This window comes from Nicotiana tabacum, chromosome 1, assembly GCF_000715075.1.
Source record: "Nicotiana tabacum cultivar K326 chromosome 1, ASM71507v2, whole genome shotgun sequence".
Lineage (NCBI taxonomy): Eukaryota > Viridiplantae > Streptophyta > Magnoliopsida > Solanales > Solanaceae > Nicotiana > Nicotiana tabacum.
In genome coordinates, this window is record NC_134080.1 from 176,432,659 (window position 1) to 176,453,806 (window position 21,148).

At 40.0% G+C, this 21,148-nt stretch overlaps 1 protein-coding gene and 1 long non-coding RNA gene across 8 annotated transcripts; one reads left to right on the top strand and one right to left on the bottom strand.

The window, feature by feature from the left end:
• Positions 1-1,696: 1,696 nt before the first annotated feature.
• On the top strand, positions 1,697-15,591 carry LOC107767958 (uncharacterized). Of its 6 annotated transcripts, none has more exons than XR_012710392.1 (6): positions 1,697-2,123; positions 2,357-2,440; positions 12,852-13,055; positions 13,150-13,207; positions 13,310-13,610; positions 15,394-15,591. XR_012710392.1 is itself a non-coding variant. In XM_016587064.2 (5 exons), the coding sequence occupies exons 1-4, from the start codon at positions 12,737-12,739 to the stop codon at positions 13,330-13,332; spliced, it is 333 nt and encodes a 110-aa protein (XP_016442550.1). In that variant the 5' UTR covers positions 12,278-12,736; the 3' UTR covers positions 13,333-13,610; positions 15,394-15,591. The 6 variants fall into 6 exon arrangements, 1 of the variants encoding a protein (XP_016442550.1); XR_012710393.1 differs by having other exon boundaries at positions 2,360-2,440; XR_012710389.1 differs by lacking the exon at positions 12,852-13,055 and having other exon boundaries at positions 1,703-2,123.
• On the bottom strand, positions 4,505-20,829 carry LOC107767954 (uncharacterized). Of its 2 annotated transcripts, XR_012710395.1 has the most exons (4): positions 20,577-20,829; positions 20,031-20,086; positions 19,172-19,229; positions 4,505-4,901 (listed from the first exon to the last, which is right to left on the bottom strand). It is a non-coding gene; the product is annotated as an uncharacterized LOC107767954 (long non-coding RNA). The 2 variants fall into 2 exon arrangements; XR_001644045.2 differs by lacking the exon at positions 4,505-4,901 and having other exon boundaries at positions 19,071-19,229.
• Positions 20,830-21,148: the final 319 nt, after the last annotated feature.

Genomic DNA, 21,148 nt, shown 5'->3' on the forward strand with positions numbered 1-21,148 from the left:
TGATAAGGGAATCAGGTCGCGTGCAGTTCAAAAAGGATGATGGAGTAATTAGTTCAAGACTCAAGTGAGGTTCCCTGAGGCTCCGGTCCATCGTCCTGTTATTACATCAAAATCAAAATGAAAAAGACTAACTAAGTCTATCAGCTACGTGTTACAAGATTCCTATCTATAAATCTTCTAAAGCTTGATCTTGAGTCTTGGCTAGTTTTTCATGCAGACTCTGATCTGAATCTTGATACTTGTTAGCTGCAAGTGCTGGTTCATTCTTCTTCAGCTTTTCGGATCAAGGCGGGACATGCAAAGCTTGTGACTTCAATCATGTCTTGAGCAGTCCATATCTTTTCTCCGCTTCTGCACTTTGAGTTCACTTCTTTTTCTTTTCTTCTTTTTCTTTTATTCTGGATTGAGACTTCTTCTTTTGGTTATCTCGAAACCTGTGTCTCGAGGTATAACCTGCTTAGATACCAAAACAAACAAACGAATGGAATTTTTCTGTCACAGTTTTCACTAGGAATATTTTGTGAGTTATTTGTAACCAAAACTCTATACTACTTCATTATCGAAAGCAATAAATGTCAAGATTGTGTATCCTTGGGAAAAATAGATTAGAGAGTGGAGATCCAATATCTAAAAAAATGAAATCCATTAGGGATTTGGGACCCTATGTTGGAAAATCATAAACTAGGGAATGGTGACCCTATGTTGGCATCAGGTTATGCTAGCATCAACTAGGGAGTGGAGACTCTATGTTGGCATCAACTAGGGAGTGGTGACCCTATGTTGGCATCAAGTTCTGCTGGCATCAGGTTATACTGGCATCAACTAGGGAGTGGAGACCCTATGTTGGCATCAACCAAGGAGTGGTGACCCTATGTTGGCATCATGTTATGTTGGCATCAACTAGGGAGTGGAGGTCCTATATTGGCATCAACTAGGGAGTGGTGACCCTATGTTGACATCAGGTTATGATGGCATCAACTAGGGAGTGGAGACACTATGTTGGCATCAACTTGGGAGTGGTGGCCCTATGTTGGCATTAGGTTATGCTGGAATCAACTAGGGAGTGAAGATCCTATGCTGGCATCAACTAGGGAGTGGTGACCCTATGTTGGCATCAGGTTATGCTGACATCAGGTTATGCTGGCATTAGGTTACGCTGACATCAACTAGGGAGTAAAGACCATGTGTTGGCATCAGCTAGGGAGTGGTGACCCTATGTTGGCATCAACTTATGCTGGCATCAACTAGGGAGTAGAGACCTCATGTTGGAAAATCATTAGGTTATGCTGGCATCAACTAGGGAGCGAGACCCTATGTTGGAAAGTCATCAGGTTATGCTGACATCAACTAGAAAATGGGCCTATTGCAACAGTTTTTTTGTAATGGTTATATAACCGTTGCTATAGAACTACTATAGCAACGACTATAACCGTTCCAATAGACGTTGGATGATAGCAGCACACCTTAGAGATCAAACCGTTCCAATTGTAATTAAACGTGGCTAAAAAGTTTTTTTCCGGAACGGCTTTGTAAGCCGGCTCAAATGACCTGTTTGTGGGAACGGTTATTTGGGAAAAATTGTTATTGGAACGGTTCTTTTTTCCTTATCTGTATTCCCTCCTAAATTTTGCTAAACCCGCCAATAACAATCCCTATTTCTTTCTATTTTAATTAAATATAAATATAAAATTATAATTTATATTTTATATCGTATTAACTCTTCTCTCCAAACATCAATACCCACCAAACCTCTCTAAAGACTCCATCGATATCCCCAAAGCTTGTCTTCTTTGCCATACCCTAAGAGAAAGTACCCAAATCTGAAAATTGGATTTGAGATCTGAAAATTTCCCTCGTATAAACATTGGATGGTTTTATAGTGCTTGCAATTGAGCATTTGCAAAAATGAAGTAAACGAAATGTCAGACCTATTAGCCCAAATTATCAAGTATTGCTAACCTCGTCCCTCTGCTGCTTTGATTCCCAAATTGCATTTTGACTTCTCGATTGCTTGAAGGATTAGCTGAACCCAAAACGAAAGCTCGACTACTCAACTGCTTGAAGCCAAAAATTGGGAAAAGATGAAAGGCAAAATTTACAACTGGGAATAACAATACAAATAGGTACTCCCTTAACAACCACTTTCGTGACTTTCATGTGTTTCATATTTCATGAGTTTTCTTTACAAATTCTTGATTTTACCTTCTAATGGGGTTTATTTTTCATAGTGATTAGTAGCTCTCTATAGTTGCAGATTTGTTTGTATTTGGGGGTTCAATATTTGGGTAAATAGGGTTGTATATTGCTACTATCTCTCTCATGATTTTTTCCGATTGTTTTTTCAATTTCTCAACAGCAGATTTGTCGAACTGCAGAATTCTTCGTTTACTGGTAGTGCAGGAAGAAATTATTATTGGTAGCTGAAGAGAAATTGTTGCTGGTAAATTTTGGATAATTAAATTTGCTGGCAGTGTACTTGTATACTTCTTATTTAAGATTTTTTTATAATTTTAATTTTCTCTATATTTTCTTCCTTTCCCATTCTCAAGGCTACTCCTTGGATTAGGATTCTGTTTTGGGGTTTTCATAATTGTTGGTTGAGTGCTCTCCAACTTCTACTTATGCTGTAGGATGGTTTGAATTATTGGGGGTTTAAGGATCCGAGTTTGTTTTATTAAGATGGTTTATAATTTATGCTTTTATTTTGGGCTAAAACAAGGATGGGCTGTAACATCCTCCATTTTTGGCGTGGTTTTACATTGCGGCAAAAGTTACATGAGATGAGAAGTTGCTTGAAGTGAAATAATTTGAATGATATTACTTTGGAGAACAAAGATTCAGTAGTGTTCTGGCATGATATTACTTTGGAAAACTTCTCAATATTAATATCATTCATGTTAATTTGAAAATCATGTTATATGTCTGTTCATCTTATCTGGGAAACTAAAAATAAGAGTTGGTGTATTTGTGTAATTTCTTTGAACAAAAGCCATCTATTAGCTTCCATCTTCTTTGTGCATGAATTTGTCTGTGATTAATATAACAATTATTATCTAAAAGTTATAGTCGTCATATTTAGGATGCTATTAGTAAGATATAGAAAACATGCTTTAGATGTTTCTTGGTGTTCTTATTTGGAAATATTTGTGTTCAGAATTTTTGCTCTTAAATATTTTTAACTCTTTCAAGCCCATGATTGTATGAAGAGGTACTGATTTTTCTGGTTGAAAGTACTATGTGTTGTAGCATTTTAAAAGCTTGTATGTTTGATATAGTTATTAGAATCTCATTTAAAAACCATATTCAAGTGGAAATAAAAAATCTTGCAGTAGACTGAAAACATCTTTTGAAAACCATATAGTTTTAAAAGCTTGCGGTAGACTGAAAAATCTTTTGAACTAGGATGGAAATAAAAATTATCCATCTCTCATCTATGTGAAAATGACACTGTTTTTAAAGTTTAAATGGTTATTTGGTCAGACATACAAATTGCAGCATTCAAGTTAGTGTTTTTGTTTTAGCAGCTTCAGAACAAACTTGTCCGTTAACATCCTCACTACATGTTCCAGCAACCACCTCATTCCAGACAAAAGTGTTCAACCCCAATGCCAGTGATTCTATTAAGCACAGTTGCGTATCTTAAGATTTATAATGACTGCCATCTGCAATTTCGGGCAAAAAACACCTTCACTGGAGTAAAGCAGAAGACAAAGAATCTGTCTACAGATCCTTCTAATCTTCTCTTCTATTTTTTTGCTAAAAAGAATAATCTTATACTCCCTCCATTTCAATTTATGTGAACCTATTTGACTGGGCACGGAGTTTAAGAAAAGAGAGAAGACTTTTGAACTTGTGGTGTAAAATGAGGCACATATATTTTGTGTGGCTATAAATCATTGCATAAAGGTAAATTGTTTCCAAATAAGGAAAGGGGTCATTCTTTTTGGCACAGACCAAAAAGGAAATAGGTTCACATAAATTGAAATGGAGGGAGTATATATAAATAAAATTAGAGTCTCTACAAAAAACGTAGGGACTGTCCTACTATATTAGAAGCCTTGGATAGTCTTGGGTGTATAAACCTATTACAAAAGGGGATGAACTTCAAAAAACTCCACATTCATGTGTGCTATTGTGTTACTCTCCCTATAGTTGTGTTCCACTTTAATCATCAAGGAAGAAAATGTTGAGAAGAAAAGGCTTTTGTTGTTGTACTTATCAAAAATGTGCCATGTGAACACCTTTTGTGGTTTATTTTAAACTTTCATTGATACTAAGAACGGATCTCTTCTCTAATGATTTTATAGCTATTTCTGAATGCAAGAATTGCTTTGATATTTGTATATTTATACAGCATTCATGAAGTTAAGGCCACCATGTCCTTAATATTTACACAATACTCATAAAGTTAAGGATACTATGTCCTTAACATTTACACTGCACACATAAAGTTAAGGATGTCATGTCCTTAATATTTACACTACACATATGAAGTTAAGGACAGGAAGTGTCACGACCCCAACCTCGGTCGTGATGGCGCCCAACACACTGCTAGGCAAGCCTGACCAACTAACAACCTCGACCCATTTCTTATACAATTCATTATTAGCTAACACAGTTAAATTGCCAATTTATCATAATAAAAGTTTAGGACAATGAGTCAAATATGAGGAAATTCAAATGATAATGCCACTACATAACCCATACAGATCTGGTGTCACAAGTCTCGAGCCTCTAGCACAAGCTTAACAGCCTAATACATAATCAGGTTAGGAAATGCGGATAAAACGAAAGGATAGAAGGGAGAGATCCTAGCTACGGACGCCGTGCAGCTACCTCGATGCTCCCTGATATAAACTGATCGATTGAATATACTCTCTCAGCCTCTAGAACACCTGGATCTGCACGCAAGGTGCAGGGAGTAATGTGAGTACTCCGACCCAGTGAGTAATAAGCATAAATAATGACTGAGAATAAGAAATCACGGAAATCATAGAGTAATCTATAATGCGGCAGTTTAAACAAGTAATATGAAAGCAATAAACCAATGGAAATGAAATATAGAGATGCTACAACAAATAAGCAGTTAAGTGATAGACATATAACGAAAATCAACACATAGAACGGTACCCTATAGTACCCCTGCGACGTACAGCCCGATCCGTATATTTATCATCGACGGCGCTCACTGGGGGTGTGCAAACTCCGGGAGGGTCCCCTTACAGCCCAAACGCAATATCAAGCCATCTCGTGGCATCAACTAGGCCCTCGGCCTCGTATCAATATCAACATAATACTGCTGCGGCGCGCAGCCCGATCCCATAATATCCTCACATCTGGCCCTTGGCCATACTCAATCCAAAAATCATATAAGCCTCTCGAGCATTTAGTAAAACAGTAGTTCTCAGCCCAAAACATCATTTAATATATCTATTTAGTTTCAAAAATCGAGTAAAAATGCTGAGTTGTAAAACAGTGGAAAACGGTATGACTGAGTTCAAGTAGTAAGTCTAAACAATGAGGAAATAGTGATAAAACTCCCAAGAGGGTTCAAATAGTTGGCACGAAGCCCAAATATGGCAATCAATCCAAATAATGAGGATAACAAATAAGCTTTAATCGAATACGCGGTAAAAACATCACTCAGGACGGACCAAGTCACAATCCCCAATAGTAATGACCCCACGCTCATCATCAAGCGCGTGTCTCACCTCGATATAGCACTACGATGTGCAAATCCGGGGTTTCAAACCCTCAGGACATCATTTACATTCATTACTCACCTCGAACCGGCTAAAGCTCTAGCTCACTATGCCCTTGCCTCTCAAATCGGCCTCCTCGCGCGTCGAATCTGACCAAAACCGGAACGAATACGTCACAATATGCTAAGGGAACAAAGCCCAAGCAAAAACAATTGAAAATATCAAAAATCTCAAAATTGGCAAAACCTGAGCCACGGGCCCACTTCTGGAAACTCAGAAATTTTCACATCATTAGATTCTTTATCTCCCCACGAGTTCATACATATCAAAAACACCAGAATCGGAGTTCAATTGACCCTTCAAATCCTTAATTTAAGCCCTCTTAAACTCAAGCCCTAAACCTCCATTTTTAGTCCATTAATTCCTTAAATTCCAGTCCTAATTCATGAATTACCACCATATAAGTGTGTTTTAAGTCTAAAATCCTTACCTTATCGAAGTTCCCTTGAAATCTCTCTTCAAAATCGCCCAAAAACTCTATGTCTGAAGTTAAAAATGGTTAAACCCTTTAAAAATCGCAAAGAAGAGACATATATACATTCTGCCCAGGGGTTTTCGCATCTGCGACCCCTTTACCGCACCTGCGGTATCGCATTTGCGGTCCAACCAACCGCTTCTGCGGTTTCTCATTAATATTCCAAAAGTCGCTTCTGCAACTGGACTTCCGCATCTGCGGCTTCGCAGATGCGGCCACCTCGACCGCTTCTGCGGAAACTGCTCCCCAGCCCAAACTTCGCATCTGCGGCTTTTCCCCTCGCATATGATGGCACCGCACTTGCAGTTCCCAAGCCGCAGGTGCGAAAACACCAGAAGCAACACACTTTCTACAATCATTCAAGTTCAAATCTTCCCGTTAACCATCCTAAATCACCCCGAGACCCTCGGGACCTCAACCAAAAACACAAACATGACCCAATACCTTATTCAAACTTGTTAGACTCATCAAAACACCTCAAACAATACCAAATCTACTAAATCACATCGAATTCAAGCCTAATTTTTAAAAATCTTCCGAAATACGTTTTCGATCAAAAACCTAGCCAAAACACGTCCGAATGACCTGAAATTTTGCACATACATCCCAAATGACATAACGAAGCTACTGCAACTCTCGAAATTCCATTTCGACCCTTGGATCAAAATCTCACCTACCAACCGAAAATCGCCACAATACTAACTTCACCAATTCAAGCCTAATTCTACACCGGACCTCCAAAACCAATTCCGATCACACTCCTAAGTCATAAATCACCTTCCGAAGCTAACTGAACCATCAGAACTCACATCCGAGCCCTCTAACTCATAAGTAAATCTCCGGTTGACTTTTCCAACTTAAGCCTTCTTAAAAGAGACTAAGTGTCTCATTTCTTACGAAAATCACACCAAATGCAAACCAATCAACTCAACCACATAAAACACGGATAAAGAAGCATAAAGAAGCAGAAATGGGGAAAAGGGAGCGGTAACTCATGAGACGACTGGCCGGGTCGTCACATCCTCCCCAACTTAAATAAACATTCGTCCTCGAACGAGTCAAGAAACATAGGCGCCCAACACACTACTAGGCAAGCCTGACCAACTAACAACCTCGACCCATAAAACACGGATAACGAAGCATAAAGAAGTCGAAATGGGGAAAACAGAGTGGTAACTCATGAGACGACTGGCCGGGTTGTCACATCCTCCCCAACTTAAAGAAACGTTCGTCCTTGAAAGAGTCAAGAAACATACCTGAAGTCTCAAACAGGTGAGGATATCTGCTCCGCATCTCCCGCTCGGTCTCCCAGGTAGCCTCCTCCACGGGCCGACCTCTCCACTGTACCTTCACTGAAGCTATATCCTTTGATCTCAACTTTCGAACCTGACGACCCAAAATAGCTACTAGCTCCACATCAAAGGTCAAATCATCATCCAACTGAACCGTGCTGAAGTCCAAAACATGAGACGGATCCCCAACATACTTCCGGATCATAGAAACATGAAATACCGGATGCACACTCAACAAGCTGGGTGTCAAAACAAGCATATAAGCTACCTCCCCAATCCTTATAAGTACCTCAAAAGGCCCAATGAACCGTGGACTCAACTTTCCTTTCATTCCAAATCTCATATCCTTCATGGGCGAAACCTTCAGCAAGACTTTCTTACCAACCATGTAGGATACATCTCGAACCTTTCGGTCCGCATAACTCTTCTAAAGCGACTGCGCTGTACGAAGCCTCTCCGGAATCACCTTTACCTTTTCTAAGGAATCCTGAACCAAATTTGTCCCCAATAGCTTAGCCTCGCTGGGCTCTAACCAACCAACTAGAGATCTACACTGCTTCCCATACAAAGCCTCATACAGAGCCATCTGAATACTCGACGGGTAGCTGTTGTTGTAGGCAAGCTCTGAAAGCAGTAGAAAATTATCCCATGAACCTCCAAAATCAATAACACAAGCACGCAACATGTCCTCCAATATCTAAATAGTATGCTCGGACTGCCCGTCCGTCTGAGGATGAAAAGTTGTGGTCAACTCCACCTGAGTACCCAACTCTCGCTGAACAGACTTCCAAAACTAGGAAGTAAACTGAGTACCCCTATCTGAGATGATGGAAACTGGAACACATGCAACCGAACAATCTCCCGATATATATATGTGCTAACTGCTCTGATGAATAGGTAGTACACACAGGACTGAAGTGCACGGACTTGGTCAGCCGATCCACAATCACCGAAACAACATCAAACTTCTTCAAAGTCCGAGGAAGTCCAACCACAAAGTCCTCACATCCTCTCCCACTTCCACTCGGGAATAACCATCTGCTAAAGCAAGCCACCCGGTCTCTGATGCTCATATTTCACCTGTTGACAATTGAGACACTGAGCTACAAATCCCACAATATCTTTCTTCATTCTTCTCCACCAATGGTGCCGTCTCAAATCCTGATACATCTTCGCGGCACCCGGATGGATGGAATACCGCGAGCTATGAGCCTCCTCCAGAATCAACTCTCTAAGCCCATCCACATTGGGCCCACAAATCCGGCCTGCATCCTCAACACACCATCATCACTGATGGTCACATCTCTGGCATCGTCATGTTGAACTTTGTCCTTAAGGACAAGCAAATGCGGATCATTATACTGGCGCTCTCTGATGCGATCATATAAGGAAGACCGAGATACCACACAAGCCAACACCCGATTGGGCTCCGAAATATCCAACCTCACTTACCGATTGGCCAAGGCCTGAACATCAACTGCAAGGGGTTTCTCCCCAACTGGAATATACGCCAAACTCCCCATACTCACTGCCTTTCGGATCAAAGCATCGGCCACTACATTGGCATTTCCCGGATGATACAGAATAGTAATATCATAATCCTTAAGCAACTCTAGCGATCTCCGCTGCCTCAAATTAAGATCCTTCTGCTTGAACAAATGCTGAAGATTGCGATGATTAGTGAATACCTCACAAGATACGCCATACAAGTAATGCCTCCAAATATGCATGTACTATGGCAGCCAATTCCAAATTATGAACGGGGTAGTTCTTCTCATAGCGCTTCAACTGACGAGAAGCATAAGCGATAACTCTACCTTCCTACATCAATACACAACCAATCCCAACTCTAGAAGCGTCACAATATACGGTATATGAACCTGAAGCTAATGGCAAAACCAATACTGGAGTTGTGGTTAAAGCTGTGTTGAGCTTTCGAAAGCTCTCCTCACACTCATCCGACCATACAAATGGAGCACCCTTCTAAGTTAACTTGGTCAAGGGCAATGTAATGGATGAGAATCCCTGAACAAACCGGCGATAATAGCCTGCCAACCCAAGAAGGCTACGAATCTCTACGGCTGAGGACGGTCTAGGCCAACTCTGAACTTCCTCTATCTTCTTCGGATCAACCTGAATACCCTCGCTGGACACCACGTGTCCCAAGAAAGCCACTGAACTGAGCCAAAACTCACACTTGGAGAATTTTGCATAAAGCTTCTCCTCCCTCAATCTCTGCAATACAACTCGCAAATGCTCCGCGTGCTCCTCCTGACTACGTGAGTACACCAGAATATCATTAATGAATACAATAACGGACGAATCCAGATAAGGTCGAAATACACTGTTCATCAAATATATGAACGTTGTTGGGGCATTGGTCAGCCCGAAAGACATGACAAGAAACTCATAGTGACCATATCTAGTCCTGAAAGCAGTCTTAAGAATATCTAAATCCCTGATCTTCAACTGGTGATAGTCCGAACGGAGATCAATCTTAGAGAACACCCTCGCTCCCTGAAGCTGGTCAAATAAATCGTCAATGCGAGGCAAATGATACTTGTTCTTAATTGTTACCTTGTTCAATTGCCTGTAATCAATGCACATTCTCATTGTGCCATCCTTCTTATTCACAAACAGAACCGGCGCACCCCACGGTGACACACTAGGCCGAATAAACCCCTTATCTAGGAGTTCCTGAAGCTGTTCCTTCAATTCTTTCAACTCTGCTGGTGCCATATGATACGGAAAAATAGAAATGAGCTGAGTGCCCGGCACCAGGTCAATACCAAAATCAATATCCCTGTCCGGTGGCATGCCCGGCAGGTCTGTAGGAAACACATCGGGAAAATCCCTCACAACGGGAACAGAATCTATACTAGGAGTCTCAGCTCCAACATCCCTCACAAATGATAGATATGAAAGGCAATCCTTCCCAACCATACGCTGGGCCTTCAAGAAAGAGATAACTCTACTAGGAGCATAATCAGTCACGCCACGCCACTCGATCTGCGGTACACCTGGCATTGCCAAAGTGACTGTCTTAGCATGACACTCTAGAATAGCATGACATGGAGATAACCAATCCATGCCCAAAATAACATCAAATTCCACCATGCTCAATATCAATAGATCAACTCGGGTCTCCAAACCCCCAATAGTTACAACACATGACCAGTATCGCCCACTGGGGTAGATACATGAACAGATAAAGCAAGAAACTCTCGGGACGTACCCAAATAATGAGAAAAATATGAGGACACATAAGAATAGGTGGAACCGGGATCAAATAATACAGAGGCATCTCTGTGGCAGACTGAAACAATACCTGTAATGACAGCATTTGAAGCAATAGCATCTGTCCTGCATGGAATAACATTGAAACGAGCCTAGCCACCGCCTGATCGACCTCCCCCTCTGGGGCGACCCCTGGCTGCCTGACCTCCACCCCTAGCTGGCTGGGCGGATGGTGAAGTAACTGGAGCAGAAGTCGAGGGCTGACCCCTCTACTGTGACTAACCATCACGAAGTCGAGGGCACTACCTCCTCATATGTCCAAACTCTCCGCACTCATAACAACTACCCGGTGCTGGAGATGGGGACTGAAGGGAACCCCTCGCACTGGAGTGACTAGAAGATGCACTCGACGCAGAAGAACCCTGAGCTGATGGGGCACGAGATGAACTCTGAGCTGGGAGGGCACTGAATGAAGGCTGGCCCTGCTGAGATCCATGATGACCACGACCTGAAGATGCCCCACAATATCTGGACGGGCCGACTGAGCAGGCCTGAAAGAACGACCTCTTCCATGCTGGAACTGGCCCCTCGAAGGAACACAACTGTAACTGCCCGATCCTCGAGGCCTCTTGGCCTCCCTCTCCTCTTGCTCCCGACGGCGAACCGTCTCAATCTCACGAGCGATATCAACCACCTCCTAGAACGTAGCACCCAATACTCTCTCTAGTTATCAGAATACGGAGATGGTAGTTAAGGCCATCCACAAATCTCCTGATCCTCTCACGATCTGATGGAACCATCCAAATGGCATGACGAGCCAACTCAAAAAACCTCATCTCATACTGGGTCACGGTCATATTCCCTTGTGTCAACCACTCAAACTGCCTACGCAACTCCTCTCTGCGGAACTGCGGTACATACTTCTCCAAGAAGAGAGCGGAGAACTGCTGCCAAGAAAAAAGTGTTGCACCGACAGGCCTACGCCTCTCAAAATCCTCCCACCAAGTAAAGGCAACTCCAGAGAACTGAAAGGTGGTAAATGCCACACCACTAGACTCAAGAATCCCTGCTGTACGGAGCATCCGCTGACACTTGTCAAGAAAACCCTGGACATCCTCACCCTCAGCGCCACTGAACGACGGAGGCTGGAGCCTACCAAACCTCTTAAGATGATGATGCTCATCATCCGGCATGGCTGGTACTACGAACTCCTGAACTGGCTCTACCGGCTGAGCTGGAGGTGCCCCCGGCGTTTGTAGTCCCTGCACTACCTGCTCAGGTGTGCGAGCAACGGGGGTCTGATTGCCTCCCCCAACCTGTGAAGTAGCTGCTGCGGTAGTGGCTGAAACTGCCTGAGCCAAGCCAGTGCAAACCGATAAGATATGTGCCAAGGCCTCTTGAAGATCCGAAATCACGATGGGCACAGCTGGTGCCTGAACTGGTGCTGCTGGAGCCTGGTCCGAAGCTGGGGCAGCTGGTGGATCAACAAGTGCTTCCCTCGCTGCTCTGCCTCTGCCACGTCAACGACCGCCTCCACGGCCTCTGGTGGCCCCAGTGGGTGGCACTGGTGGTTGTCCACCTCATCCGGTATCTCGCGTACTCACCATCTGTGAGAGAATAGAATGATAGCAGTTTAGTTCTCGAATCAACAAAGTCGCATGACAGAATTTCAAAGATGTGATGTTTTTCCTAAAGGTTCCGCAGCCTCTCGAGGAAAAATACAAATGTCTCTGTACCGATCCGTGAGACTCTACTAAACCGGCTCATGACTTGCGAGACTTATGTAACCTAGGCTCTGATACCAACTTGTCACGACCTCAACCCCGGTCGTGATGACGCCCAATACACTGCTAGGCAAGCCTGACCAACTAACAACCTCGACCCATAAAACACAGATAACGAAGCATAAAGAAGCAGAAATGGGGAAACGGAGTGGTAACTCATGAGACGACTGGCCGGGTCGTCACAGAATGATTTCCTTGATAAGGCATTTGAACGAGTTTCCCAAATACTTCAAGGTTTGAAGTTCGCCATATTTTGTGTAGATATTTCATATTTTTACATTAACCTAACTTTACCAAATAGGGAAAATATGGCATTCCTGGTGCTGCAAAAAAGTGGGTTTTTGAGTCAATTCAGAATGCTTGGGGAAAGTATAAGAATCAATTATTTAACGACCATTATAAAGCCTATGAGAATGATGAGCTTCGAATGGAGAAAAGGCTGGTTGATGTTCCTGAATCTCAATTTAGGGATCTTCTTAATTATTGGAACTCTGATGCCTACAAGGTATAACTAAGTACTGTCCCATGATTTGCTGAGAATGTCTGGTTTATGTTTAATTAGAAATCACTTAACTCTGTATTCATTGGCTGATTTGCAGAAAATGTCCCAAACCAATACCGAGAATCGCAAAAAGTTAAAATATCCACACACTGCTGGTAAAAGAAGTTTTGCTCGAATATGCGAGTTTTGATATTTTCTTTCTTATTATTCTTTTAAATATGAACTTATTAAATTTATACCACTTTTTATATAATCAGGAGAAAAAGAAAGAAACTTCTGAGCCTCTATCAAGCAAGGACATCTTTGTGGCCACAAGAAAAAGAAAACCTGATCGAGTTTACAAGGCCTCGTATGCGAAAACGTTCAATGCACAAAAAGATGTCATGGAACTACAAGTTGCAGTTAACATCATTTCACAACTTAAGCATCTGAATCCAGATTTACGGGTTGATCCCAACATGCTAGGTTTCAATGCTCGTTCACCTGGAGAAGCTTCCTCTGCACAACAAGCTGTTGTGCAACTAATCAATCGCCTATCTACTGGGAGTAATAATCAGGGTCAGTACATCTATCTTTGTTTGTTTCTTGCTTTCTTCTTCTCCTCCTTCTTCTTCTTTTTTAAAGTTTCACGTAAACTTATTCGGAGTTGACTGTGTTATCTCAAATTAGCTATAACCTTTTATAAAGAGAATAATTGGCTTATAATATCAACACATGATGCTTCCTCTTTATCTTGGTTTTCCGTACAAATCCATCTATTGATTGGCAAAAGCAACACTACTATTTTATAGTAGCACCATATCTAGAGAAGTTCCCACTCAGATTCAGAATAAAGATTTGGAATTCATCTTCTTATTATTCTTGTCTATTCTTCTTGCCTGCATTTCTAGTTAGTGTACTTTCTTGATTTGGAATTTATAGCATTTTTGTGATGTTTGAATATTCCAAGTTTCTTGTTTTTGCTGATGATTCTTCTATTATATGACTACTATGTTTTCTTTCTATGTTTAAGATTCTGCAATGTATATTCACCATTTTTTGTATTCATTGCTTTATGTTAAGACTATTGGTCAGTTAAGACTATTGCTTTATGTTTCCTTTTTCTGTGTGCAACACTATTGTGGGTTGATGCTATAGCAATTGATGTAATTTTCACCACTTGCTGATATATTGGATTTCTATAGTTAGACAAGTTTGCTTCGAGGGATTGATGGTTCAAGCTGCCTAAATCAATTAATCAGTCAACTACGTTTCAATTACAAACTAGCTATGTCTTGTGGTCATGACTAGTGTTAAGTATAGATTTGCTTTGCTGTTTTGCTTTCCAACTCACTATTCTGTTTTGCATTTTGTATTTCTGTATATTTATCTCCTAATTGTTAAGTATAGATTTGCTTTGCTGACCAAGGAAAGGATTTTGCTCCTCTCATTTTAGTTCTGCAGTTTATTCTTTCCCTTTTGGTTTGGGTTGGGGGTGGGGGGTAGCTGGGCTATGTTTTGGTAAGTATCAAGAATTTAACTAATAGGCTACGTTTACTTTTTGGGACCATAATATAAAGGTATCTCGTAGAATTTCAGATATTCGGATAAGGAAATGTACAAAAATTGATGGTGCAACATGTGTAGTTTGTTAAAACAAAGTGCTTTTGTTTATCGTGAATATATGCTAGATTATTCTCATGTAGAGAACATAAGATCTCCTTTTCTCTTTGTCAGTTCAAACTACACCTTGAAAGTTTCAGTCAGCTATCAAGAGTTGTAGGCTGCTAGGATATATCTTAAATAACCTTGTTAAATTTCTTCTGTTGTTTCATGGATTTCTTAATACTATAGGGAGAGTTGATGATCAGCTTTCTCATTGAATTCCAACTCCAAGTTGGTTGCAGACATAAAACCTGGTGTGAGAGCTTTAATACTTAGTGTTTCATTCTTATTCCCTCATTCTTTTGAAACTCTTTTTATCTCATTCCTGATGTACATTTTTTGGTTACCTGCTTAATTTACATCCATGTTAACCAAATGCATTGCTTGTCTTCCTGAGTACTACTCTTTTCACTTTTTAACTTGGTTCCGTTTGTAAGTCCATATTCATGCTATTGTAAAATACCCTTTTGACTGGCATCTAATTGTTGTATATTTGGACTTCCTGTAATTCAAACATTTGAAAAAAAAAGGTCATGCTGACTTGTAGCAATTGTATAGGCTTTGCATATGTTCCACATGACACATTCTAGTACATTTGAAAACTTTGTGCTTTATGCATTGTTTATGGGCCATACCCATTCTTATAATGATAAACCAACTCTTGAAGGATAATGACTATATTTATCCTCTTTTGTAGGTGGAGCAATTGAAGAAAGGGAAGATGGAGATTGTGAAGATCTAGACCTTACTTAAGAACTTTGAATTGTTGTCCATGTTCTAGGAATCTTTTGTTATCAACGTTCAAAACTTACTCTAACTCTTGAAGTATTGAAATGTAAAACTTATGTGATTGGGTTAAATATTTTGGTTTTATGGAGACAATATAGATTATGAAGTGTTTTATCTTTTTATTTATATAAATTTCAGGTTATTACAAAATTTATATATCTAAATATTCATTTACAGCCAAGGTGTAATAGTCTAATAGAACCGTTCCAATACGTCTTGCAAATCGTTCCAATAGGTCGTCCAAACCGTTCCATTAGATCTTACAAATTGTTCTAAAATGTGCAACAAACTGATACAATAGGTAGTTAAAACCGTTACAGTAGCGTAATGAAACTGTTAGAATATTTGTAAATAAACGTTGCAATAGCTTGCATAACCGTTGCAACAAATTATATGGTAACGGCTGCCAACCGTTGTTGTAAACTCTATGGCAACAGTTTTTAACCGTTACAACTGGAAAGAAATACTCGTTGTTTCAGACAGAGGAACAACTATTGCGATAGATAGCCCTTACGCAACGGTTTCAATAATCGTTGCAAGAACCGTTACTCTAGATCTATTGGCATGGCAGCGTATGTAACGGTCGGTAATCCGTTCCAATAACTCTATGGCAACGGTTTACCTGTCTGTTGCAACGGTTTTCTGGCTGTTGCAATAGGCTCATTTTCCAGTAGTATGCTGGAAAGTCATCAGGTTATGTTGGCATCAACTAGGGAGTGGGACCCTATGTTAGAAAGTCATCAGGTTATGCTGGCATCAACTAGGGAATGGAGACCCTATGTCGGAAAATCATCAGGTTATGTTGGCATCAATTAGGGAGTGGAGACCCTATGTTGGCATTAACTAAGGAGTGGAGACCCTATGTTGGCATTAACTAGGGAGTGGTGATCCTATGTTGCATTAACTAGGGAGTGGTGACCCTATGTTCACATCATGTTATGCTGGCATCAGGTTATGCTGGCATCAACTAGGGAGTAGAGACCCTATATTGGCATCAACTAGGGAGTGGTGACCCTATGTTGGCATCAGGTTATGCTGGCATCAACTAGGGAGTGGATACCCTACGTTGACATCAAGTTATGTTGGCCACAGGTTATGTTGGCATCAACTAGGGAGTGGAGACCCTATGTTGGCATCAACTAGAGAGTGGTAACCCTATGTTGGCATCAGGTTATGCTGGCATCAACTAGGGAGTGAAGACCTATGTTGGCATCAACTAGGGAGTGGTGACCCTATACTACCATAATTTTGAACTTTTCTTCTTTTATTTCTTTTCATTTCATTTTTTTCAACATTTTTTTATTTAATAAAATGAGTAAAAATGCACGAAAAAATTTGGAGGAGACTTCCCTTTTGAATTGATTATTGTTGTAGAGCTATTTTAGTCTTTACGTGGTTTCCTTTTGTTGCACCGACTTCTTGAAAGATTGCTTTGAATTACACCTATTTCCTGTTTTTCAAACAAAGAACAACTTGCCAGTTTGAAACGGTGGTTGGTTTTGTGGCCTTGATTATTTCAGCCACTTGATCTCGGCTCTTTCAAGTGCAACTGTTGCATCCTGAATACAGATTGCATTTGTGACCCTGAAGAACAACTGGTTTTTCCAGACTTTGCCATGACGGTTGGTTGGTGAGACTCTACCTTTTTGACTTTATTTTGCTTCTGTAGGCCTTTCCTTTTTGACTTATTGTTTTTCTTTTTTTTTTCTTTTTTATTTTTAACTTCATAGCATTGGAAACTTTTGACTCCTCAAACTTTGTTGCAACGGCTAGTCGCATGGGATTTAACCGTTTCTAACTTTATTTTGCCTTCATAGACCTTTCAATTCCGGCTTCTTTCTTCCAACTTCAATTTCAGAGCATTTGGGGTTTTTCAAACCTTTGTCGAGACGGTTAGCCACGTGGGACTCAACCTTTTCAACTTCATTTGACTTTATAGGCACTTCAATTTGATTTTCTCCGTCCAAGAGTTTTGATTTCGAAGCATCGGACGCCATGGGCAGTCGAGGTCGACTTGATGCCCCTGACGAGACTGGGTGCCTTTTTGCACATTAGCTCATGTCAAATGACAACCCTGTAAATCAGTCTTACCATCCTTTCTTTGTCTTAGTTTCGGAATAGAGTTAGACTGAAAGGGATTCAAAGAAAACAAACAATAGAATGAAGAATGAGTTTAAAATAAGAAGTGTCCCTTTCGGGGAAAGGAGGGAAGGACTAATCTGGAGTATATGCGGACTTCAAGGAACGTGACATGCCTTTTGGACTGGACGTCTGATCCGTGTAAACGGTCCAACTCTCAAAAATTCATCACAACCTTTGCCTTAAAATCGAGAAACCTTGCCAGGACTCTGTCGATGCCGATGGCTGTGAGGATCTTCTTTTCGATCAGTGGGGCCCTTTGCGGGTTTTCACTAGCTGACCACTCTCATTTCTCTTCTCACCATCGCCTTGTAGTGCTCTTTGCGAGTTTTCACTAACAAGACTCTATCATTTTAGTTTCTCTGCTTACCATCGCCTTACGGTGCCCGTGGGGGTTTTCACCAATAAGACTCTCTCATTTTATTTCTCTCATGTTTATTGTATCAGATCCAAGAGATTGTATCCTCCAATTCTTTAAACATTCTCGCCGATTGATCGGAAGGACTTGGAAAAGATTTGGGTAAAAAGAATTTGGACAGAATTACAACTTTGGAACCCTTCAGGCGAAACCATCGCCGAACCATTATAACATCTACCCCAGTTTCACTTTTGGAGGAATTTGGATTTTTGTTTTGCTATGACTGAACCCTAGAGAGAGGCTGCCTACATATCCTTTCAGAATCAAGTCGAACGTAGTTCAGGGATCTTTGTTTTTGATTTTCTTCTGTTTTTCTGTTTTGTTTTGTTTTCTTTTTCTTTTTTCCTTTCCTTTCTCACTTCCCCTTTCTTTTCATTTTCTTTTTTCCCTTTTATTCATTTTTGTATTTTTCTTTTTGTTCTCTTTTCATTTTTTTCCATTTTTCATTCATCATTTTTTCTCAATAATAACTTTCAAGTTCCAAAGAGAGTAATCAAAGAATGGGAGTCGGCTCAAAGGGTTTGCAAAAGGTTGAATATTTGGATAGTGAGAAAGAAAGCCTCCTTCATCCCAACCGGAGAACATTAACGCTATATAGAGGATCCAACATAGTACCTTTTTGACTGCATTTGAATTGACGGTTGTTTCTGGGACATTTCCTTCGATGTGTCCCAATTACAACGCACTCTTTTGATAATACTATTCTGCAATGTATGGATGTCACTACCCAATTTAGGATCATGACTGGCACCTAGGAGCAAGTGCCCCCAAGTAAGCCTCATCAGTATTTTACAGAAAATCGGACAGAATTTCCCCCGTTTTTGGACTATCCCAAAATTTTCCCTGTCTCAAATCAGCAATCAAACATCCTAATAGCAATTCAAATGACAATGACCTTATCAATTAACCAAAATAAATATCTACCTTTAATAGTCAACCCACCAACAACTAAAAATTCTACTTTATCTCCAAATTTGATAAGAATGAGCGATACTCAACATAAATCTATAATAACGAAGAATACTCAAGACACAAAAAGAATTTAACTATAGAGCGGCTCTAAGAGTTCAAAGAAACGGCCATAACAATAAATAAAATTGCTGCCCACGCGAACAAATGCGAGGCTCACCAGAAACTATCAACTTGTGCGTCTGACTAACGAAATCCTCGCCCTTCAACTGTTGTTTCTGGAAAAAAAATAGCGGGGAGTGAGTCGCATGCTCAGTGAGTAATAACACTTAAGCACAACCGTTTTTAATTGGGGACAAGTCAGAAAACAGTCTGCATAATAATAATTAGGAACTATTATAAAAATAAAACGCCCTTTAAAAAAAATAGTAATAATAATTAGTCTCATCATGTGTTTCGTGTAATAGAAATCAATTAAACAATTCAGTAATAGACTCGGTAAGCACTGTGTCATATCAAATCTTTATGTTTGGGAGGTTTCCAAGGAAGGATCATGTAATTTGTATCACTGTATGGACCCCTTCGTAAAAGGAGTCAAATATAACTGTATGTCCCTACTCGAGGGAAAACTGTAACTGTATGCTAGTTCTACCTTCCCACTAGCGAGGGCTATAACTGTAATCGGTAATCTGTAAATACAAGGTGCACCAAGTCTAACGAACCCGCCGTTAGCTACGGGATCCTTCAAAGTCTCCTCCCATTTATACTTTTCTTTGTAAACAGTAGATATTCATACGAACGCATTTTCAAAATAGTACAGGGCATTTCAGTTCTTATTAAATCATATAATCTCGTTCGGTAATAGTAATCATATCTCAAATAACAGTAAAACATGTCTAGTAACAATAAGAACATCTAAATAATTGTAAATATTTCAAGTAAACTGTTCAGTACCATATTAATAAAGGACTTGTCTCCACATGCAATTTCAAATATTCGGTAACACCTTTTATTTTCAAAAATATAGTATAAACCATGCAGGTTATAAAAATACAAATTGCGATAAGATTACTACTCACAGTACTCGTGTCGAAATATCAAACTCGTCAGCAATCCGTATGTCTTTTTGAATCACCTAAATTGCATCAATCTATGTATCAATTCCATGAACCATCAACATACCAATTCACAATAACCGACCTTTATGCTTTCTTGTTTAACTCTTAATTTGCCAAATCAGATTTTCCTACTCTACCCGAGAATACTTGTATACATTAATCATGCTCTTTAAGTCATATATAAATTTCTTAGCCTAAGGCAGAGTTACTGTAGAAGCCATATGATTCCAGATTACCTTTAAAATTTCTAGAGCTCGTTTAAGCTAATAACTAACTATGCCCTTATGGAAGTAGCTTTCTGTCACAAATTCTTCACTCAAATTGATTCATAATCTATCGATTTCAACCTTTTATATAATTTACTCGTTAAATTTTATACTAAGTTAAAAACTTGTGTGTTTGGCCCTCTTTGTGGTATATAATTAGACTATTATGTAGTTAGTGAACAAAAGAAGAAAACTTAAGAAATCTGTCGAGAAGGCTCAAATAAGGAGTTTAAATGATTACCCAAAGAATCGAAAATTATTCGAATTTGCAGATGTTGCTGACTGTTGATAACATTCTTTGCTTTACAATTTTGCAGTGTCAAACTTTTGCACTTTTTTTTTCTTTCTCCTTTGCCAAACAGGGATAACTTCACTATTTTTTATTCTCTCCAACTCGTTGAACTCCCTCAATTTTCTAATTGCTATGCTTGATCCTCATTGACAAGACCCTAATCCTTTTGGTATGCTGAAATACGCCACCTTCTTCTTGGTGGGCTTTGACCCAACTAGTTTTCAGTAATTCATTATTTGTGTATTTATCTTGTTTTCTTCTTCTTTTTCAATTAAATTCTAGCTAAAGGACAATTATACCCTTATTTTAAATATGAGGTATTACCATGAACCTTTCCAATCTGGAACCAATTTTTCTTTAGCTATTTCAAGTCTTTGCTTTATTTCCTTAAACTTATCTTCATTGCATTCTGATTCTTGATTGGTTATTTCAAGGTCTGGCAACGTTTCAGGATCTGGGCATAAAGTCCGCAAGTATGTCATGTTACTGAAATCTATATTTAACAGAACTGAAAAGAGAAT

Coding starts and splice junctions, on each gene's coding strand:
- LOC107767958 (XM_016587064.2), top strand. CDS start 12,737: ATGATTTCCTTGATAAGGCATTTGAACGAGTTTCCCAAATACTTCAAG. Junction 13,056..13,149: donor GGAACTCTGATGCCTACAAG/GTATAACTAAGT, acceptor GCTGATTTGCAG/AAAATGTCCCAAACCAATAC. Junction 13,208..13,309: donor AAAATATCCACACACTGCTG/GTAAAAGAAGTT, acceptor TTATATAATCAG/GAGAAAAAGAAAGAAACTTC.